Here is a 21,565-nt window from a genome sequence, read left to right as displayed (position 1 = left end):
CATGCCTGTAGTTCCAGCTACTTGGAAGGCTGAGGCAGAAGGATCACCTGAACCCAGCAGGTCGAGGCTGTGAGGCCATGAGCATGCATGCCACTGCACTCCAGCCCGGGCAACAGTAAGACTCCAACTCAAAACAAACAAACCAAAAAACCCCAAATCTCCCCAAAACAAAAAAACTCAACCCCAACAGTATGATCTGGTAAGATGAAAGTGAAATTATTATTCCATTTTAAAATAAATTATTTCTACTGGGCATGGTGGCTCACTCCTATAATCCCAGCACTTTGGGAGGCCGAGGCAGGAAGAATGCTTGAGCCCAGGAGTTTGAGACCAGCCTGGGCAACATAGGGAGACACTGTCTCTAAAAAAATATTAAAAAATAAGTTGAACATGGTGGTAAACACCTGTAGTCCCAGCTACTTGCAAGGCTGAGATAAAAGGATTGCCTGAACCCAGGAGTTAGAGGCTACAGTGAGATATGATCGTGCCACTGCATTCCAGCCTGGGTGACACAAACCCTGACACAAAAATTGTTTTTAAAAAGTCTATCTTCTCTATTCTTCAACCAAAATATTCACCTATATCCACTGAGGGTTGTCAGGTAACTGAGACTAGGGAGACGTGCTTCAAGAAAGGATCTTTCTATCATCAAGGCATTTTTGTGATGTGATTTTGGACAGAAATTAAATAATCAAATTCAACCTATTACAGTTGCCTAAATGCAATAACATATATAACATTCTTAATATAACAGTGTGGGTCAGAGGGAGTGGACTGCAAAAAAAAACTGCCTAACAATTACAACCTAAGCCATCTAACATGGTAGCCACAACTCACATGTAGCAGATCACCTGAAACATGGCTAGTTTGATCTAAAATATGTTCTTTTCTTTCTTTTTTCTGAGTCAAAGTCTCACTCTGTTGCCTCGGCTAAGTATAGTGGCACAATCAAGGCTTACCACAGGCTCAAACTCCTGGGCTCAAGTGATCCTCCCACCTCAGCTTCCTGAGCAGTTGGAACTACAGGTGTGCACAACCATACCTAGCTAATTTTTTTTTTTTTTGTAGAGAAGAGGTCTTGCTATGTTGCCTAGGCTGGTCTCAACTTCTGGGCTCAAGCAATCCTCCCGCCTTGAACTCCCAAAGTGCTGGGATTATAGGCATGAGCCACTGTACCCAGCCTAAACTGTTATAAGCAAAAAAAATTTATACCAGACATTAAAGACTTCATATTACAAAAAAATTTAAAATTTTTATTGATTATATGTTGAAATACTATTTCAAATGTAGTGATTCTTTTTTTTTTTTTTTTTGAGTTGGAGTCTTACCCTGTCGCCCAGGCTGGAGTACAGTGGCACACTCACGGCCACCGCAGCCTCAGCCTGCTGGGGTCATGTGATCCTTCCAACTCAGTCTTCCAAGTAGCTGGAACTACAGGCATGCACCATCATGCCCAGCTATTTTTGACTTATTGTAGAGATGAGGTCTTGCCAAGTTGCCCAGGCTGGTTTCGAACCTGTGGACTCAGGCAATCCATTCGCCTTGGCCTCCCAAAGTGCTGGGATTACAGGCTGAGCCACCAAGCCCAGCCCAAATGTAGTGATTTAAATAAAATATATTATTAAATTAATTTCACCTGTTTCTTTTTAACATAGCTTCTAGAAAATGTAAAATTATGTAAGTGGCTCACATTTGTGGCATGCATTATATATTTCTATTGGACAGCACTGGTCTATAATTGGATAAACTTTATCTTTCTATTCAGCAAAAGAGAACACTGATAGCAGAGGAATGACCAGAGGTAAACAGTACACCAGGCTTTCCCACATAGTCTAAAGCAGTAGCCAACCAAAAAGGAGCATTGATGGCAGCTAGCTCCCCACATCTGGAAAATGTCTTGTGGCAAAGTTCAGCTACTCTCTGCAGAATCCTCTAGGTAAGTGCATCTTCTTTGTGTGATCAGGGGGTCTAGAGGCCTGCACTCTAAAGAGGAACTGACATTTCTGCTGGTCATCTACTCTCCAGGTGAGGACAAGTTTTCCTGTCTCATCTAATTGCATGTCTATATCTAGAGAAAAAAATGAGAGAGTCTAACCTACAACTAATCAGATTCCTAGAAAGTAAAAGAATGAAGGAGAATAAATGCATAATAAGATACTATGAATTTTTCTGAATTAGTGAAAAACGTAAATTCAAAGACCTAAGAAATATAAGCTACCAAGCAAGATAAACACAGAGAAATCCATACCAAGATATATAGCAATAAAACTTCAGAATACCAAAGAAAAAATAGAAGATCTTTGAAAGCAGTCAGAGACAACACAGTACCTTAGAAGGAGCATTAATTTAAGCCAGAAGACAGTGGAAAATCATCTTCTAAGTTTTAAAAGAAAATAACTGTTCATTTAGAATTTGATAGTAAGAAAGCAAAAAGGTTTCCCTAGCAAAGATGAAATAAAGATATTTATAAAAGAATAAAAAGAATGTTTACTATCAGTAAATTTTCATGAAATAAATTTCTAAAAGACCAGCCTGGACAACCTGGCAAGACCTCATCTCTACAATAAATCAAAAACTTAGCTGGGTATGTTAGAGCAAGCCTATAGTTCCAGTTACTTGGAAGGCTTAGGCAGAAGGATTGCCTGAGTCCAGCAGGTTGAGGCTGCAGTGGCCATGAGTGTGCCACTACACTCCAGCCTGAAGTCCAAACTCCAACTCAAAAAAAATTTTTACTTCAGGAAAAAGGAAAATTATTCCAAAAAGACAATCTGTAAGAAAAATGCCCTGGAAAACGTGTGAAAATCCAAGTAAGTATTATCACTATAAAACAGAAATGGCTGGGTGCGGTGGCTCTGCCTGTAATCTCAGCACTTTGGAAGGCAGAAACGAGAATATTCAAGACCAGGCTAGCAACATGGCAAGACCGCATCTCTACAATAAATCAAAAACTAGCTAGGCGTGGTGGCATAAGCTTGTGGTTCCAGCTTGGAAGCCTGAGGGAGAAGGCTGAGTCGAGCAGGTCGAGGCTGCAGTGGCCATGAGCATGCCATTGCACTCCAGCCTGGGCAAGAGAATGAGACTGCAACTCAAAAACAAAAAGAAACAATTAGATACAGGATAGGGCTGGGTCAGTGGCTCATACCTATAATCCCAGTACTTTGGGAGGCTGAGGTGAGAGGATTGCCTGAGTTTACAGGTTTGAGACCAGCCTGGGCAACTTGGTAGGACCTCATCTCTAAAATAAATCAAAAAATTAGTCGAGCGTGGTGGCACGTGCCTGTAGTTCCAGGTACTTGGAAGGCTGAGGTGGAAGGATCACCTGAGCCCAGCAGGTCGAGGCTGTGGTGGCCATGAGGGTGCCACTGCACTCCAGTCTGGGCGACAGAGTGAGACTCCAACTCAAAAAAAAAAAAAAAATACAGGACAGAAATAAAATACTGATTAATAATTAGCATGGAAGGCAAAAGAGGGGTGATTGGAGCACTAAAACATTTTAATTGTTTTAAAGTTCACATGTTGTTAGAGAGAGCATTTAGATATTAAGTTTAGAAGTTAAGCTAAATATGCCAGGTAAATTTTAAAGGACAAATCCTAAAAGAATAGAGTGTAAAATCTAAACAATCAGAGAAAAAAATATACAGTAAGAACAAAGGCAAAGACAGAAGACACAGTACAAATTAAAGATGGTAGAAAAAAAGTTCAAATATAACAATCACAGTAAACATTAATGGATTAAAATCATAAATTAAAAGGCACAGACAGTCCAACTGAATCTTTTAAGAATTCCAGATATATGCTATTTATAAAAGACAATTTTTTTTAAAGAGGATATCTTGTCTTGCTCTGTTGCCCAGGCTGAAGTACAGTGGCGTGATCATAGCTCACTGTGGCCTCGAACTCCTGGGTTCAAGCAATCCTCCCACTCCAGCCTCCTGAGTAGGTGGGACCACAGGCATTTGCCACCACACTCAAATAATTTTTATTCTTTTTTTTTTTGAGTTGGAGTCTCACTCTATTGCCCAGACTGGAGTGCAGTGGCACGCTCCCGGTCACCGCAGCCTTGACCTGCTGGGCTCCAACGATCCTTCCACCTCAGCCTTCCAAGTAGCTGGAATTACAGGCATGCGCTACCATGCCCGGCTAATTTTTTTTTTTTTTTGAGTTGGAGCCTCACTCTGTCACCCAGACTGGAGTGCAATGGCCGCTCCCAGCCACTGCAGCCTCGACCTGCTGGGCTCCGGCAATCCTTCTGCCTCAGCCTTCCAAGTAGACGGAATTACAGGCATGCGCTTCCACGCCTGGCTGATTTTTTGATTTATTGTAGAGATGAGGTCTCGTTGCCCAGGCGGGTCTCGAACCCGCGGGCTCAGGCAATCCGCTCACCTAAGCCTCCCAAAGGCTCAGGATTACAGGCTGAGCCACCAAGCCCGGCTTAATTTTTGTATTTATTGTAGAGATGAGGCCTCGCCAAGTTGCCCAGGCGGGTCTCGTACACGTGGGCTCAGGCAATCCACTTACCTCAGTCTCCCAAAGCGCAGGATTACAGGCTGAGCCACCGAGCCCGGCTATAATTTTTATTCTTATTTTATTTTATTTTTTGCAGAGATGGGTCTCACTACATTGCCCAGGCTGGTCTTTGAACTTCTGGCCTCAAGCATTCCTCCTGCCTCGGCCTCCCAAAGCACTGGGAATACAGGTATGAGCCCCACTGCCTAGACACAAAAGACACTTAAAATGTAAAAACATTAAAAAGTTGAAAATAAATCACACAGTGGCTCACACCTGTAATCCCAGCGCTTTGAGAGGCAGAAGCGAGAGGATTGCCTGAGTCCAGGGGTTCAAGACCAGCCTAGGCAACTTGGTGAGACCTCATCTCTACAATAAATCAAAAAATTAGTTGGGCATGGTGGTATATGCCTATAGTTCCAGCTACTTGGAAGGCTGAGGCGGAAGGATCACCTGAGTCCAGCAGGTCGCGACTACAGTGGCCACTGCCCTCCAGCCTGGGTAGCAGAGTGACACTCATACTCAAAAAAAAAAAAAAAAAAGATGTTGACAAAGTAGTAGGACTAAAGACGGTCATATAATGATAAATGCTTTAAGTCATTAATAAGAGCTAACAATTCTAAATTTTTAAGAATTTAGATAAAATAAGCTGAAGCTATAAACAGCAAAATTTGACAAAACTAGAGACAAAGTGACAAATGTATGGATTTCAATACATCTCCCTCAACTATTGATAAGTCAACTAGACAACAAATAATCAGTAAGGATACAGATGATGAATTAAGAAGACTGATTTTCACATATTAAAGAATTAAAGAATCCACTCTTCTCACGCATACATGAAACATGCATGGAACACACGTGGAACAATTACAATAGATGACCATGTACTAGGCCATGAGCAAACCTGAACAAACCTCAAAGGATCAGTACCCAAAAGACCATATTAAGTAGACTATATAAAGAGCTCTTATATATCAAAAAGAAAAATAAAAGCAATACAATTTTTAAAAGTCCAAATGCTATGACAGATGTTTTAAGAGAAAAAAATTGTATGGCTGCTAAATATTTAAAATGATACTCAGCTGGGCATGGTGGCTCATTCCTGCAATCTCAGCATTTTGGGAAGTGGAAGCGAGAGGACTGCCTGAGCCCATGAGTTTGAGACCAGCCTGAGCAACATGATGAGACCTCGTCTCTACAATAAATTATAATATTAGCCAAGCATGCTGTTGTGTGCCTGTAGTTCCAGCTACTTGGAATGCAAGATGGAAGGATTGCCTGAGCCCAGCAGGTCGAGGCTGCTGTGGCCGCAAGCGTGCCAGTGCACTCTAGCCCGGGCGACAGTGAGACTCTGACTCAAAAAAATAAAATAAAATGATATTCAATCTCATTAATAATCAGGAAAATAGTTGGGTGTGATAGCTCATGCCTGTAGTACCAGCACTTTGGGTATCCAAGGAAGGAGGACTACTTGAGCTAAGGAGTTAAGACCAGCCTGGGCAACATGGCCAGACCTCACCTCTAAAAAAAATAAAAAATTATCTGGGCATGGTGGTGTGCGCCTATAGTACCAGCTACTCAGGAGGCTGAGGCAGGAGAATTGCTTGAGCCCAGGAGTTGAGGCTGCAGTGAGTTGAGGCTTCAGTGAGTCTTGACTGTGCCACTGCACTCCAGCTTGAACAACAGAGTGAGATCCCGATTCAAAAAAAAATAGCAGGAAAATACAAATAAAGATTTCACTAAGAAACGGGTTGAATATCCCTATTCTAAAAATTTGTAATCCGAAATGCTCCAGAATTCAAAACTTTCATTTTTTATTATTATTTTTTTTATTTTTTTGAGTTGGAGTCTCACTCTGTTGCCCAGGCTGGAGTGCAGTGGCATGCTCACAGCCACCGCAGCCTCAACCTGCTGGGTTCAGGCGATCCTTCTACCTCAGCCTTCCAAGTAGCTGGAACTACAGGTACGTACCACCACACCCAGCTATTTTATTTATTGTAGAGAAGAGGGTCACCAAGTTGCCCAGGCTAGTGTCAAACCACTGGGCTCAGGCAATCCTCTCACCTCTGCCTCCCAAAGTTTTGGAATTACAGGTGTGAACCACTGCACCTGGTTCATTTTATATTTTTAAAAACAGAGACAGGATTTCACTATGGTGCCCAGGCCAGTCTCGAACTCCTGGTCTCAAGTAATCCTACTCACTCTCCCAAAGTGCTGGGATTATAGGTATGCACCACCAGGCTTGGCCCCAAAATCCAAAACTTTTTGAGTGCTGATGTGACACTTGAAAAAACTACTCTTTGGAGCATTTTGGATTTCAGATTTTTGGATGAGGGGTGCTAAACTGGTAAGAATAATGTAAATATTCCAAAATCCGAAAAAACTGAAATCTGAAGCACTTCTGGTCCCAAGCATTTTAGCCAAGGGACATGCCTGTACATATCAAAATGGGAAAGACATTTGACAATACCACATTAGATAAAATATGGCTCAGGAAGAATTCTTACATATTGCTAGTAAGAAGTAAACTGGTATAACTACTTAGGAAAACAATTTGGCATCGTCTCATAAAGCTGAATACTGGTATAGTCTATAACTAGCAAGACTATTATCCTAGGTTTATATCCAAGAGGAACTCTCGATAAAGCTCTATGTTTTTGTTTTTGTTTTTTAGTCAGGGTCTCACTCTGGTTCACACAGGCTCACCACAACCTCAACCTCCCGGGCTCAGGTGATTCTTCTGCCTCAGCCTCGTACTGAGTAGCTGGGACGACAGGTGCCTGTCACCACACTTGGCTAACTTTTTAATTTTTCTTATACAGAAGTCTTCTCATTATGTTGTCCAGGATGGTCTCACACTCCTAGGCTCAAGCAATTTTCCCACCTTGACCTCCCAAAGTACTGGGATTGCAGGCGTGAGTCATCACACCCCGACAACATCTATGTTTAAAAGATGATTATTCAGCCGGGCTCAGTGGCTCAGCCTGTAATCCTGCACCTTGGGAGGCTGAGGTGAGTGGATTGCCTGAGCCTACGGGTTCGAGACCCACCTGGGCAACTTGGTGAGACCTCATCTCTACAGTAAATCAAAAAATCAGCTGGGCGTGGTAGCACGCGCCTGTAATTCTGGCTACTCGGAAGGCTGAGGCGGAAGGATCACCGGAGCTCAGTGGGTCGAGGCTGCAGTGGCCGGGAGCAGCCACTGCACTCCAGTCTGGGCGACAGAGTGAGAATCCAACTCAAAAAAAAAAAAAAAAGACGATTATTCATAAAATGCTCACTGTAGTAAAAAACTGAAAGCAATTCACTTATAGAAAATATGTATAATCGTGCAATGTATTATACAGCAATGAAAAAGAAAGAGCTACAGCCATATACAATAACAATATTAGAAAAATTATGCATATGATTCTGTTTTTACAGCACTCAAAAACAGAACAAATTTTTGTTTTGGCATACATACAGCTCTATTTTTATTTTTTAGAATCGAGGTCTCACTCTGTTGCCCAGGTTGGAATGCAGTGGCATGATCATAGCTCACTGCAGGCTCAAACTCCTGATCTCAAGCGATTTTCCCACCTCAGCCTTTTGAGTAATTGGGACTGTAGGCATGTGCCATTATACCTGGCTGGTTGTTTTTTTTTTTTTAGAAATGAGGTCTTGCTGTGTTGCCTAGGTTGGTTGGTCTTCAACTCCTAGGTTTAAGCAATCCTCCCACCTTGGCCTCCCAAAGTGCTGGGATTGTAGGTGTGAGCTACTGTGCCCAGCTAAGTTCTATTTTTAAAAGCAAGAACATTTGTGGGGGAGGGAAGGGAAGCAAGAGCATAATAAACACAGCATTTAGGTCAACAGGTGCCTCGGCATGAGAGGCAGGGGAATGGAGTCAGGTGGATTCATAGTTGATGTTGGTTTTGCCATTGTGCTAGTTTTTCAATTATGTGGTGTGTTTACAACATTAAAAATCAAAACAAAATAAAACAGACCAATAATGACAGCATGTTATAAACTACAAGTTATAACAATTTCAATTCTATGTACCAGAGGTCCATTATGCCACCCTCTACACACACATACACACACAGAGAGAGAGAGCTGAAAACAGCACAGGAAACTGTTCCTTCTGTTTTTCCCACACCCCTACCTGTGTCCGAGCATTGAGCAACTGCTGGAAACTCTCAACCTCTTTGCTGTCGTCTGCAGCCCGCTCCTAAAGAAAACAAAGGAAAATGTCAAGATTGGGGAAATCAGTCCTTCCCTTCAGAATGTCCCCTTCATTCCACACTTATGGAACTTGGCCAGACATAGTGCCAGACTCCAAGAGTCAAACACTGAACAAGACAGACATCATTTGCCTTCCTGGAGCTACCAGAACAGAGGAGGAAACTGAATTCTCTGAGTAGAGAGACAGGGAGAAGGAGCTTCTGTTACCATCAGCACACCCAGCATCATGTCATAGTTGTTGATAAGAAACACAAGCTGCTCCTTCCTTGAGGAGAACTCGGCTGCCACTCGGAGAACAAAATTCTCCACCTCCACCTGAAAAAGCCGAAAGGAGGAGGTGATACCAGAAAGCAAGGTCATCTGGCCCTTCTGGCCCCCTCCTTGTGTTCCAACCATGACCTACTGCTGGGAGGTCTCTCCCACCCTGCCCTCACCTGAAGCTGTCCCAGCAGCTGCATGGTCCGTTCATTGGGAATTGTCTGGTTGATGCTGACAAGAGCAGAGGAGAACTCTGCATAACGACGTGTTATCTAGGACAATGACAGTGGGAAGAGAAATCACAACAACCCCCCTGGCCCAATTCCCTTGGCCAACCAACCATGTGACTGCTTCCAATCCCTCCTACCAACAGTGCCAAATCCCCATGAGTTTCACCACATTCCTGTGCTGCCCACTCACAGAGTACGGCCCATGACACAACTGCAGCCTTGGCCAACCCCCACAGTGAAGCTCAGAACACTGCCTTTCAAGAACCCCTTTGTTACCGTTGCCCTCCCTCACATAGTGGGGTCGAGTATCCAACCCCCCAAGGCGCTGAGGGTCAGTGCTTCGGACACTCTGGACATTCATCTCCAGGATCAGCTCAAACCGTGGCCACAGCAAGGCGAGTACCTGTTCCCAGTACCTGTGGGCTTAATCAGAATCAGAGGTCAGCTGGCAAAAAATGGTGGGGGCGGTGAGGAGAGTGGGGCATCCTCAGGTTAATGGCCAATGGGTGGTGGGGATGGAGGTGAAAAGTGAGTCAAAAAACAGCAGTACTGCTTCAGGAGTCAATGAATGGGAATAAGGGTCAATGATATCAGGTCAATAGGAGCCCAAGAGTCAGGGAAGAGTCACACAAGACCAAGAGAGTTCATGGCCTGCAGGGCATCAAGGACTAGAATTCAGTGACCTGTCCAGGGCGGGAACATCTCTCTTTGCTGCAATGTTGCGGAACCGGAGAACAATGTGGATGCAGAGAAAAACAGCAATGGCATCATAGCAGTCAGCCAGATAGGACTCCAGGTGTTTCTGTGATTTAGGAACAGGCAGAAGATTGGAAGAGAATGTTTGTTAGTTGTTGTTCCCAGTGACTATGAACAAATGTGTGTGTTTCTATGACAATAAGGTATAGGAAGAGAGAGACCTAAAAGGAAAATGCCCCAACTTTCCCTGTCCACGGCCATGTGGGTGGTCCTGTTGCCTTGCCATAGCCAGGATCTATGATCATAGCAGAGTTCAGGGCAGACCTGAGCCTGGGTTGGGGGTTTGAGAACTGAGACTTAGGGGCCTCTCGGTTTTCAGGTTCAGCAGCAGGGGTAGTCTCAGGGAGCCCAAGCTCTGAGGATTTCATGGAGAGACACTGCAAGTACAAGGCTTAGACATTTTAGAATGAGGGGATCTTGGTTTCAGTACTGCAGAATTACGACCTCACCATGGTGTTGATGAAAACTGAAGACAAACGGATTTAAGAGCACAGGAATGCCTATAGTTCTGGCTACTTGAAAGGCTGAGGTGGAAGGACTGCCTGAGCCCAGTAGGTAGATGCTCGGGTGGCCATGAGCATGCCACTTCACTCCAGCCTGGGTGACGGAGTGAGATTCCAACTCAAAAAAAAAAGAGCACAGGAAACAGGAATCTTACCAGGGTCATGCTGAGCGTCCGGCCCATGACAGCATGGAACAGGTCGTGAGCAGCTGGGCCAGACACCATAAAAAATTCACAGATGAAAAGATATTCACGGCAGGAATTGTCCAGGAGGGCATAGTGCTGGCTGCGGAAGAGGGCCTCAAATGGATACTAGGAGGGGAGGAGTCAAGAAGACAAAAGGAATAGACCCCAACACTGACTTCCCGTGGACACAGCTAGTAAATCAGTAATAAGAGCTCTGCAGACCCCCCATCCAACCTAAGTTCAGGCTGTGAAAGAGAATCCTGAATGGGCACCGAAGAGGTGGGAGCATAACGGGACAAGAGACTGAGCCCACCTCCACCTGCTGCCAGTACTCCTGCATCTACCTCAACACCTGTCTCTGACAGCCATTCCCCTCAGCCAGTCTCTCCCCTCTGCATGTCCGTAAGTCAGTGGTTCCCAAGTTTTTCACACCACAGCAGGTGAGTGATCAGAGAAAGGCACTCTTGGGTCTAAGGGGGTTGAGGCAGGTTGGGAAGCTTTGCCCTGAGGCCTGGCCTTCCCTTGCCCCATGCTCAGAGTCCCCTTCACGACATAAGTTGGCTCCTTCTCATACCCTCTGCTCTCCCCGCTGGGCTGTGTGGGGCACCAGGATGGGGGCCTCAAGTTCAGTGGGGGAAATGACGGAGCCGCGGGTCCCCAAGGTGAAGATGGTGTTCCTGCTGCGGAGGGATGGCTTCGAGAAGAATCGTGAGAAGGGACAGAGTCAGGGAAAATGAGACCACAATGGCCTAAAGACTCAGCATCTCTGGGACCCCAGGCAGCCAGACACAGCCTAGACATCCCTCTTTCCCAGTACTAGGGCCCCACTTCACCTGACATGTGAAATAGGTTTCAGAGGGTCTCTACATCCCCTGAAATCAAACGCAAAATTATGTGTCAAAACGACATATGCATCTTTCTGGGGAGGGAGACTATAGCTTTCATCACATTCTCAAAGGTTTCAGGCCCACAGAAAATGGTAAGGAGCCGTGGCTTGGAGGCTGGTGCCAGAACTCCTCTCACTCTCAAGGTCTAGCATAAGGGTTCCCTGGCACTAGGATATCTTTCTTTGCTGTATCTTCCACGCCCATCAGATCATCTTTCTCAGCAACTTCCTCATACTGGAGAAAACAGAAAAGAAAACTGGTAACCATCATTTCCCATAGCACAATAAAAAACTTCTGTTCCTCCTTGCCCAGGCATGTCCTCTCCTCCCAGTCCACGTGCCCAGAAATGCCTCTCCTCCTTTGGCCTCACCTGCACCTTCATGAGCCGCCCCAGATAAGAGCGGTAGTAAGACAGGTAGATCTTGCTCAGTGTCTCCACGTATTCATCCCTGATCTCCTTTGCTGTTGCTCGTTCATTGCCCAGAAGGAACTGATAGAAGAACCTAGAGGGACCAGGGATAAAACAATCTTCCTGTCTGCCCAAGAAACCAGATGCCCACTCTAGGACACTCAAAAGCCATCCTGCCCACATCCTTGGGGTGGTGACCTGTACTTCAGCAGGGCCGTCTGGGGGATCTGATAGTTGGTCATCGGTTTTCTGAAGGAATAAATCTTCTGGAGGATGAACTCTCGGATTTTTGTCACTGCCTAGATGTAGAGAACCAAACAGGGCATGAAGCTGCAAACCTTCCACTGTATGGGAGGAACTGGGGGAAGTGACAACACTAGACACAGGAGGAAGGTTGGCGAATACTGCCTCAGTATTTCTTAGGATTTTCAGTGAAACCCAGAGAGGCAAGGATGGGCTCTCCCCGGAAAAGGAAGGTGAAGTTCTTGGGGACAGGCAACAGTGAGCTTTGCCAAGAAAATCCAGAGCAAAGGTCTTGGGGAGGCTGTTTAAAAGGTATCCACCCCACTTCCCACCTTGACGCGGAGCCGGTCAAGAACACCTCTGACATCTGCACAGGCTGCTGTGCCTCTAGCCTCCTGCTCTCTGACTGCAGCTGCCTTAGCATCCAGCTCCTGTAGCTGCTCCAAGAACCTAGGTTCCGTCACTGGAGCCTCTAGAATTGCCCTGAGTGGCAAGAAGGGATATGATGGGTTAGAAGGGAGATCCAGACATCCCTAAATCAAATCCAAACCTGTCACCTTTATCTTACAATGTACCATAGAGTCAGGATATATGCACAAAGTTTTCTATTCCCAGACTCCTCTACTGTACACATAACCTTGGATCAGTCCCAATCTTTGATGCTCAAGTTATGTACCAAGGTTAGAAATGGTTGTCAACCCATTCACTAATTTCTAGAAAGCAAGTGACGACCTGGAGCCAGAAGACTCACGTGGTAAACAGGGTAGGTCATTCCAGCCCATTAACCTGCTATGGATATTGTGACTCTTCCAATCAGTAACTCACGTGACCAGAGCAGAGGGCACCACCAGACCATCTACAAGCTCCCCAAGCTTTCCCCGAACTGCCTGGCGATTTCGAAGTCGAATGTTCATGGCTCCTGACTGTTCCTGCAGCGTCCTGATCTCAGAGCTGATGGAGCTGAGGTCACTCTGAAAAGCTCCCAACATCTGCTCCATGCGCTGGGAAAAGGGTGAAAGATGTTGCTGGTGTGCCATGGGGTTGGTAGGGGACAAGTGGGCCACCTAAGTATCTTGGTGAAGTCCCCAGTATCTATCAGTCCATGAGTGTGGCAAGATGATGAAGTACCCCAAAGGTTACCAAGAAATGTCACCAGTATGACAGTAACAACAAAAGGTTCCTGAGGTCACCCTGAAAATGACCCTAACCTGTCCCCATCTGAGGGTGGTGACCTAAAGAATGGTACCAGAGGCCATGATCTGGTTCAGAGTTATTAGAAGTCACAGGTTATGGTTACTAACCTCCAGGACAGCATCACAGGCTGTGATCTGGTTGTGCAGAGATGCTATGTTCTCACTCTCTTGGATATCTAACCCACAAAAAGTCAAGGAGCATCATGGTGAGGATGGAGTTCCTTAGACCTTCAGTACCTCTCCAATTTCTCCCTAAAGTGACAGAAACCTCAGAAAAGAAGATGTCAGCCCCAGTTGGGCCATATGCACCGCACCCCAAAAAAATCCCCATGTAAATAACACCACCCCTCCTCTCTGCTGGAGGATACAATCTCGAATGGACTTCTGCTCAATCTGCTGTAGCTCCAGCTCTACTTGCTTTGAATAGTGACGGAGATCCACACCCTGAGAGAAGATAAAGATGACACATCAGAAAGAAGTCCCAGTGAAGGGACACTGGAACAGAATCAGTGAAGGGCTAAAGGGTATGATATCAGGGTGATATAACAAAAGTGAGACTGTTTTTTTTATCCTTTCAGGGGAGGGTAGGTGGAAGAACAGATTAGCATAGGGGAAAGCCTCACCGTTTTAAGAGCTTCCTTTACTAACTCATCCTCCAGATTTGCCTGAATGTGAACTGGAAGTAGAAATTGATCATAAGGGTCCAGCTCCACAGGTCCCTCTCCCCACACTGAGCATCTGCACACAGATCCCTGCCTTATTTCTTCCAACCCCCATGCCTCTCATATTTACAGGTATTCTGCACCCACTCCATGCCATCACTTACCATCCACTTCATCCAGAATGAATTCATCAGAGGTGATATCCAACTCCCCAAGTTGCAGTGGCTCCTGGAGCCCAGGACCACCCCCCTGAAGAGGGACAGGTTAATAGGAGAATGGTACAGGGTAAAAAAGGGAGAAAAAAATATAACTGGATGTCTTCAATCCTTCAAGTGAGAGGAAAGGTGCTTTTACTGGGGAGCCATAGGTACTGAGTCAAAAATTCGAGAATCTCACACTGCACTCAATTTACTTTGGATAGACAAGGACTATGACAAAGAGTCAGGCAATACATTATGACAGGAGGAGCCGGGCATGGTGGCTCATGCCTGTAATCCTAGCACTTTGGGAGGCAGAGGTGAGAGGATTGCCTGAGCCCAGGAGTTCAAGACCAGTTGGGCAACTTAGCAAGACATCTCTACAATAAATTAAAAAATTAGCTTCATGTGGTGGTGCACGCCTGTGGTTCCAGGTTCTTAGAAGGCTGAGGCAGGGGAATGCCTGAGACCAACAGGTAGAGGCTGCGGTGCCATGAGTGTGCCACTGCACTACAGCCTGGGCGACAGTGAGCCTCCAACCCAAAAAAAAAAAAAAAGACAGGAGGAAACCCAGAAGAACAGCCAGTCTCTGTAGTCCCCGCAACTTGAATTTGGTAAGCTGAAGCCAGAGGAGTACTTGAGTCCAGAGTTCAGGCCAGCCTGGAAAACATAGTCTCAAAAAAAAACAAAAGCAAAACAGTGGAGGTGTTCCAATGAGAAAAATTAGGAGTTGCTGAGGACAAAGCAGATCTTGCCGTTGAATTCAGGATCCTCAAAATCCTGCTATCTCGGGTGTTCTATCAGTACACCTCTAGGGAACCCTAAGCATTTCTAGAAGTATCAACTAACATATAGTGTGTATCTGCGTGCCAGGTGACATCTAACATATACTCATTTATCTAATCCTAACGACAACCATACGATAGGTCCTATTATCTTCTTCACTTTAAAGGTGTGGAAGACGGTGGCATAGAGAAGTTGGTTAACTTGCCCAAAGACACACAGCGTGTAAATGGCAAGGCTGGAACTAGAACCCAGGCACTCTGGCTCCAGAGGCCATAGTCTTAAATTTTACAGTATATTGTTCCTTTACCCTACCCAAAAACGAGGAGGGAAGTTACAATGATGCCCTCGAACCTGAATTTCAACCATTCTGGCCCCAGCTCGGGGTCGGGTCTGATCCCAGGGAAAGGTATAGGGAGCCAAACAGGCAGCATCATTGGTGGCAGCCAAGCTCCCACCCCTGTGCCTAAACCCAGCCCAGGCCTTACTGACGCGAGGACGTGACTACGGAGGAAAAACATTCCCGCGTTCTCACCAGCGGGCCCTCCTCCTCCTCCATATCTGAGGTCCCAGCCCGCGAAACCAGCTCTCGGGCGGCTGCCGCCATGGTCGCAGCGGCGGCCATTCCCCGCAGCCTCACTTCCGGCAGCTGTCAGTCCCGGCGTCCGTTCCTCCGAGTGGAACTACAAGTCCCAGAGTGTCTTGCACAGCGCAAACTGGTTCCAAGATATTTGCGTTAAATTGACTCCATCCTTCCCCTTGCAGCTGTATCCACCTGAGTGCAAAGGGGAATGTGGAGGTCTCAAGCACAATGTCGTTCCGGAACCTTAGCTACTCTTGTACCCGTGAACTCTACGAACTGTAAAGAAATGACACAGCGGAAGTTGGAGCACCCAAGCAATACTCTCAGAAGTCCAGAGAGCTCGCGCTGAAGCAGTTTCCGAAAGCGTTTCACCTAGATCGCCCCGCCTCTTCCGCCTAAAAACTATATAAGCATAGCACGTCACTTCCGTTTTCTCTTCCACAGGAGGCCTACACGCCGCCGTTTGTGCCGCCGCCATGGTAAGACGAGTCTGTCCCGGGATCCAACGACATCGGAACCCGGACAGGGAAAGACTGCTGTCAGGGTGCCGAGAACACCGTGTCCTAGGGGCCTGCAACATTCTGTGTGGAGCCTTGGATCGCCCCCCTGGGAAGGGACGCCAAAGACTTCCAATTCCGGGGAGCGGGACCAGAGGAAGGGTCACTCCTCGGGTGCACGGAAGCTGCCAAAGCCTTGGGCATATGTAGGGTACTCCGGCCTCTGCATGCAGAGTGTACTTTTGGAAAGAGGCTGGAAGTCTGCTCCCTCTTTCCAGAGGTTGCATTTTCCCCATGCCTGAACGCTTCGTGTTCCTCCTTTTTGCAGGACTGAGGAGTTCGGTGTGAAATGGAAACCTAAGGGTGGGGTGTCCTTCCTCCCTATGTGAGATGCTGACGTTTCTGTTTGAGGTTGTTCTATCGCCTTAGTGACCTTACGGTTTGATAGTTCACGGTATCTGATTTCCCATACTCTTCCAATCAGTCTCTAGTGATCCCTGAGAAGTTCCAGCACATTTTGCGAGTACTCAACACCAACATCGACGGGCGGCGGAAAATAGCCTTTGCCATCACTGCCATTAAGGTAAAGTAGGGTAAGGGGCAGAGATCGTAAGCCCAAACTGGGTTGTTGAGACCTAAGCTATAAAAATGAGGCAAGGTTGAAGATGGTTAAGGATGCAACTAATCCCTTTAACCTATACCACCACGTTTACCAGAGAAACAATAAAAGCCAGAGAATGATATAAGGTCAAGCCAAAAACATGTCCCGTGGGAAGTGGGTATGGTGCCTATCTGCAGTCGCTAAGGTTCTCCTGGGCCATCAACTTGTGAGATTCCTGCTAGGTTCAGTTTCTTGCCACCCCTCCTTCTCCCTCAGCGCATCCTAACAGCATCCTTTCCTGTGATACTTACATGCCCTGAGAATTGGATAATTATTCCACATCTTAAGGGGTGAGTAGAGATGCCAGCAGATAACAAGTGCGTGAATACAAGCTTGAATATTTCCATGAACTGTATGGATCCCTGACCTTCCAGATGGGGACTTTTTTGCAGGGGGAGGAGTCAGAAAGCATAGTTATTTGTGGAAATCGCTGAGCATCTTTCTTGCCTACCAGTGTTTGTACACACTTATGGGGCAGGGCAAGGCCTGTCTTGCTCACAAATCCCAGCTTCTGGTACTCATATAGTGTTAGGGAATGGATGGTGTTAGGGATGCTGTTGTCTGGCTTTGAGGAGTTTTGATTTTTGTTTTGTTTTGAGTTGGAACCTTGCTCTGTGACTCAGGATGGAGTGCAGTGGCATGCTCATGACCACTACAGCCTCAACCTGCTGGGTTCAGGTGATCCTTCCGCCTCAGCCTTCCAAGTAGCTGGAACCACCGGTGTGTGTTACCACGCTGGCTAATTTTTTGATTTATTGTAGAGATGGGGGGGAATCTCACCAAGTTGCCCTGGCTGGTCTCGAACCCCTGAACTCAGGCAGTCTTCTCACCTCAGCCTCCCAAAGTGCTGGGATTACAGGCTTGAGCCACTTGCGCCTGGTCTGTTAGACATTTCCATAAAACTAGTAAGGCAGTGAAAAACATGGTATCTATTTCAGAGACTTGTTTGAAGCGTAAGTGAGATAGTGAATATAAATTATTAGAAAGGCAGGATGCTTCTAAACCTGTCGTGTCTACCCCTTTGAAATTGACTGGATTTATATTTGATACTTTTGGCCAAACTTTGGAGTCACCTTATTACTCAGACAACAGTTTGACCAACACATTTTTAGGTGCTGTTTGAGAATCTGATAAGAGATCTCAGGGATTCTGATGCCCCACCTCTCACTGGGAAAGGCTATTCCTAGAGTTAGAGGAGCACTAAGGTTTTTGCCAGCTGTGTGGAGAAACGCCTCAGGCAGCTAGCTCTTGGGCTGGTGAAAAAAGGAAAGTTTAGAGGTGGTCTTTGGTCTGGGATCTTAGTTCTTAGAAATTGGAAGAAAATTGAGCAGAAAAAGTGAAGGTTGGGTATAGGGAGGAGGTTCTTCCAAAGATGTAGTTAAGGTAGTGACAAACATAGTAAATCAGCCAGTAGAGTTTGAAGAAGAGATTCGAAGTTTACACAGACAGGAGAGGTCATTTATTTGACAGGTAATATGGATCCTATGATGCCATCCTCATTTTGTTTTCCCTTTGCATTTTGTTATGGATGTTCTGTAGGGCTAATGTTCTGTCCTTACTCTATATCAGGGTGATAACTACCCTTTGTTGGTTATTTGAAAAGGTGGGGCAGGGGCAAGTTGATTGTAACGCAAAACTTTTGTGTTTTGTTTTGTTTTGAGTTGGAGTCTCATTCTGTCACCCAGACTGGACTGCAGTGGCCGCTCCTGGCCACCGCAGCCTCGGGCTCCGGTGATCCTTCCACCTCAGCCTTCCAAGTAGCTGGAATTACAGGCGCACGCTACCATGCCCGGCTAGTTTTTGATTTATTGTAGAGATGAGGTCTCGCCAAGTTGCCCAGGTAGGTCTCGAACCCGCGGGCTCAGGCAATCCACTCACCTCAGCCTCCCAAAGGTGCGGGATTACAGGCTGAGCCACCGAGCCCAGCTAGAGTGCAGTGGCTCACTCATGGCCACCTTAATTTTTTTTTAGAGACTAGGTCTTGCTGTCACCCAGGTGTGGCACAATGGTAGCACACTGCAACCTTGAACTCCTGAACTCAAGCAGTCCAGTCCTCCTGTTTCAACTATTTGAGGAGCTGGGACTACAGGTGTGTGCCACCATATCAAGCCTTTTTTTTTTTTTTTTTTTAAGTCTGAGGTCTCACTGTATTGCTCAGGGTGGTCTCAACCAACCCTTGTCTTGTCTCCACCTCCCAAAGTGCTGGGATTTCAGGCGTGAGCCATTGCGCCCAACCTGGGCTACTTTTTAATGCAGTGTAGAGGTGGGGACCTTACTATGTTGTCCAGGTTGGTCTCTAACTCCTGGGCTCAAGCAGTCCTCCCACTGAGCCTTCCAAAGCACTATAATTACAGGTGTGAACCACCACACCTAAGATGTACTTTAAAATGGGAGTGAGGGTCATGTGTGGTGGAGGCTGAGACGAGAGGGCTGCCTGAGCCCAGGGGTTCAAGATCAGCCTGGGCAACTTGGTGAGAACTCTTCTCTACAATAAATCAATTAGCCAGACATGGTGGCGCATGCCTGTGGTTCCAGCTACTTAGAAGGCTGAGGCAGAAGGGTCACCTGAGCCCAACATTCAAGGCAGTGGTGGCTTACACTTATAACCCCAATGCTTTGGGAGGCAGAAGGAACACTTGAGGCTAGGAGTTAGAGACCTTAGGAAGCTGGGCAAGCTTCCTAAGGCTACACGAACTAGGCAAAATCTGTTCTTTTGGGTCTAGAGGCCAGAAGTTCAAAATCAAGGCATCAACAGGGCCATGTTCCCGTTGAAGGCCTTAAGAATCCTGCTTTTCCTCTTTCTGTCTTCTCATGATTGTCAGTGATTTTTGACATTTGGCTTGCGGCTGCTTGCTTCTGTGTCTGTTTCTTTTACAAAGTCACCAGTCTCTTGATCTAGGGTCCACCCTAATCCAGTATAACCTCATTTTGCCTAATTGTTTCTGCAAAGACCTAATTTCCAACTAGTGCCACAGTCTGAGGTCTAGGTGGACATAAATTGAGGGTGCATCTTTCACTATCCAAGTCAATTTGATTTCAGTTTAGATGGCAAGGGGTGCTGGTTTCTTTTGGACAGGGTTATCTCTGGGCACTGACAAAATCAAGTTTCTGATCTTGGAGCACTTAACCTCATGGGGATACGGTGACTTGCCTAAATCATTATGACCCTTAGAGATTAATGAGCAACTGACAGCCCAGTACCTTGATCAAGCCTGTTAACTCACAATACCCTAGTTTCCTGGATAACCTTGGAGAGGCAGGCCCTTGATTCTCTACAATGCAAAAACCAGAAGGCATTTAAAACTACATGTGCTGGGCAATGGGGCAAAAAAAGATCCTGCTTTCAGTGGTCTAGCTCAAGTTCTCTGCTCTTGGTCCAGCCCCTGCCCCTACGGTGGGTGAGGAAAGGGTGGTTTGGGGAATTATGAAACAATAGGTTGTTGCAGGCCTTGTCTTTGTGGGGTTTTTAAGTAATGGAGCTATAAGGGAGTAAAAACAGATTCAACACTAACACAAAAACCTGTCACTTCAGGGTGTGGGTCGAAGATATGCTCATGTGGTGTTGAGGAAAGCAGACATTGACCTTACCAAGAGGGCAGGAGAACTCACTGAAGATGAGGTGAGGGCAAGGAAGATGGTTGGGGGTTGGGCTTTAACTCAGAAAGGGTGCCATCTAGAACTGACCTTGCACCTGCCAGGTGGAACGTGTGATCACCATTATGCAGAATCCGCGCCAGTACAAGATCCCAGACTGGTTCTTAAACAGACAGAAGGATGTAAAGGATGGAAAATACAGCCAGGTGTGTATTGAAATGGCAGTGGGATTACAAGAAGAGGGGGTTCCAAATAGAATTGGGTGTAGGAGTTCAGGGATCAAACACTATCTCACCCTCTCCCTCAAATCCAGGTCTTGGCCAATGGTCTAGACAACAAGCTCCGTGAAGATCTGGAGCGACTGAAGAAGATTCGGGCCCATAGAGGGCTACGCCACTTCTGGGGGTGAGTGGGGGTGGGGGTTTCATCTTGCTGGCTTCTACCCTCCCAGTGTGATTCTTTATGCTTTTCTTTGTGCTATGTATGACCTTTGACCCTCCCCCCTTTTTTACCTACAGCCTTCGTGTTCGAGGCCAGCACACCAAGACCACTGGGCGTCGTGGTCGTACCGTGGGTGTATCCAAGAAGAAATAAAGTCTGTAGACCTTGTCTGCTAATAAATAGTTTATATACCTATGGCTTTCCTTGTGGTTTTCTCCATTCTTCTGATGTCAGCATGGCTGGGCCCTTTCGGTCATTTTTCCCTTTCCACTCACCTACCGAAACAATGCCAGTGGTTTTAGCGGTGGTGATGCTCTACTCTTGCCCTCTTCAAATTAACCCTATGTCTAGCTAGTGATGCCACCCCCCACATAAAGCACATAACATTCTTGTGGTCTTAAGGGGGAATCCAGACCAGCTTCAAGAAAGCCAAGTCCGCTTGAGCTTTATGCAGAGCGGTTGTGTGTGGCTAGGTGAGTCTATCCAGTTGCAGTTATTTGCAGGTCTTGGCCATCCTGGGTTTCTAAAAAGGTGGGGTCCTTTATCTAGTCGGAAAATTAGGCAGGCTGGTACAGATTAAAGTCCATTGGCCTTTTCATCTAAGCAACAAGATCAACCGGGCACCAACCTTGGGTTGAGTTCCGGTAAGGGCGGAGTTCCGGTAAAGAGGTGAAGCGCGTGTGGATTGGGTGGGGTGCAGCAGTACAAACTGGACTGATTGCAGGCCGCCTGTGCGCGGCTCCCGCCTGTGCG

At 46.3% G+C, this 21,565-nt stretch overlaps 2 protein-coding genes across 5 annotated transcripts in view; one reads left to right on the top strand and one right to left on the bottom strand.

Moving 5' to 3' along the window:
- The window catches only part of VPS52 (VPS52, GARP complex subunit), a 21,108-nt gene extending 5,088 nt beyond the window's left edge, over positions 1 to 16,020 (bottom strand). The window contains exons 1-17 of one of the 3 annotated variants that reach the window (XM_021713504.1): positions 15,880 to 16,020; positions 14,221 to 14,305; positions 14,018 to 14,070; positions 13,763 to 13,838; positions 13,503 to 13,570; positions 13,027 to 13,202; positions 12,534 to 12,684; positions 12,157 to 12,257; positions 11,920 to 12,052; positions 11,726 to 11,783; positions 11,237 to 11,370; positions 10,633 to 10,788; positions 9,902 to 10,020; positions 9,511 to 9,634; positions 9,165 to 9,260; positions 8,938 to 9,045; positions 8,651 to 8,716 (exon numbers count right to left, since the gene is read on the bottom strand). In XM_021713504.1, coding sequence (XP_021569179.1) covers positions 8,651 to 8,716; positions 8,938 to 9,045; positions 9,165 to 9,260; positions 9,511 to 9,634; positions 9,902 to 10,020; positions 10,633 to 10,788; positions 11,237 to 11,370; positions 11,726 to 11,783; positions 11,920 to 12,052; positions 12,157 to 12,257; positions 12,534 to 12,684; positions 13,027 to 13,199 — 1,419 coding nt within the window. In that variant the 5' untranslated portion in view covers positions 13,200 to 13,202; positions 13,503 to 13,570; positions 13,763 to 13,838; ... (1 more) ...; positions 14,221 to 14,305; positions 15,880 to 16,020. Of the gene's footprint in view, positions 1 to 8,650; positions 8,717 to 8,937; positions 9,046 to 9,164; positions 9,261 to 9,510; positions 9,635 to 9,901; positions 10,021 to 10,632; positions 10,789 to 11,236; positions 11,371 to 11,725; positions 11,784 to 11,919; positions 12,053 to 12,156; positions 12,258 to 12,533; positions 12,685 to 13,026; positions 13,203 to 13,502; positions 13,571 to 13,762; positions 13,839 to 14,017; positions 14,071 to 14,220; positions 14,306 to 15,571 lie in introns of all 3 variants that reach the window. The other 2 variants (XM_008060257.2, XM_021713506.1) reach the window with 2 other exon arrangements.
- On the top strand, positions 15,998 to 21,011 carry RPS18 (ribosomal protein S18). 2 transcript variants are annotated; one of them, XM_008060244.1, is made up of 6 exons: positions 15,998 to 16,098; positions 16,601 to 16,699; positions 20,310 to 20,396; positions 20,476 to 20,577; positions 20,685 to 20,776; positions 20,890 to 21,011. In XM_008060244.1, the coding sequence occupies exons 1-6, from the start codon at positions 16,096 to 16,098 to the stop codon at positions 20,963 to 20,965; spliced, it is 459 nt and encodes a 152-aa protein (XP_008058435.1). In that variant the 5' UTR covers positions 15,998 to 16,095; the 3' UTR covers positions 20,966 to 21,011. The 2 variants fall into 2 exon arrangements, with proteins under 2 accessions (XP_008058435.1, XP_021569187.1); XM_021713512.1 differs by lacking the exon at positions 20,685 to 20,776 and having other exon boundaries at positions 16,042 to 16,098.
- The last annotated feature ends 554 nt before the right edge of the window (positions 21,012 to 21,565 follow it).

The sequence above is a fragment of the Carlito syrichta genome, unplaced genomic scaffold (assembly GCF_000164805.1).
Source record: "Carlito syrichta isolate Samal-C Ts95f unplaced genomic scaffold, Tarsius_syrichta-2.0.1 Scaffold92604, whole genome shotgun sequence".
NCBI lineage: Eukaryota > Metazoa > Chordata > Mammalia > Primates > Tarsiidae > Carlito > Carlito syrichta.
This window is presented reverse-complemented; position numbering and strand designations above follow the sequence as displayed.

Excerpts from the sequence above, each read along its gene's own strand:
- RPS18 (XM_008060244.1), top strand. Across the intron at positions 20,578-20,684 it reads AGGATGGAAAATACAGCCAG|GTCTTGGCCAATGGTCTAGA; the intron begins GTGTGTATTGAA and ends CCTCAAATCCAG. Across the intron at positions 20,777-20,889 it reads GGGCTACGCCACTTCTGGGG|CCTTCGTGTTCGAGGCCAGC; the intron begins GTGAGTGGGGGT and ends TTTTACCTACAG.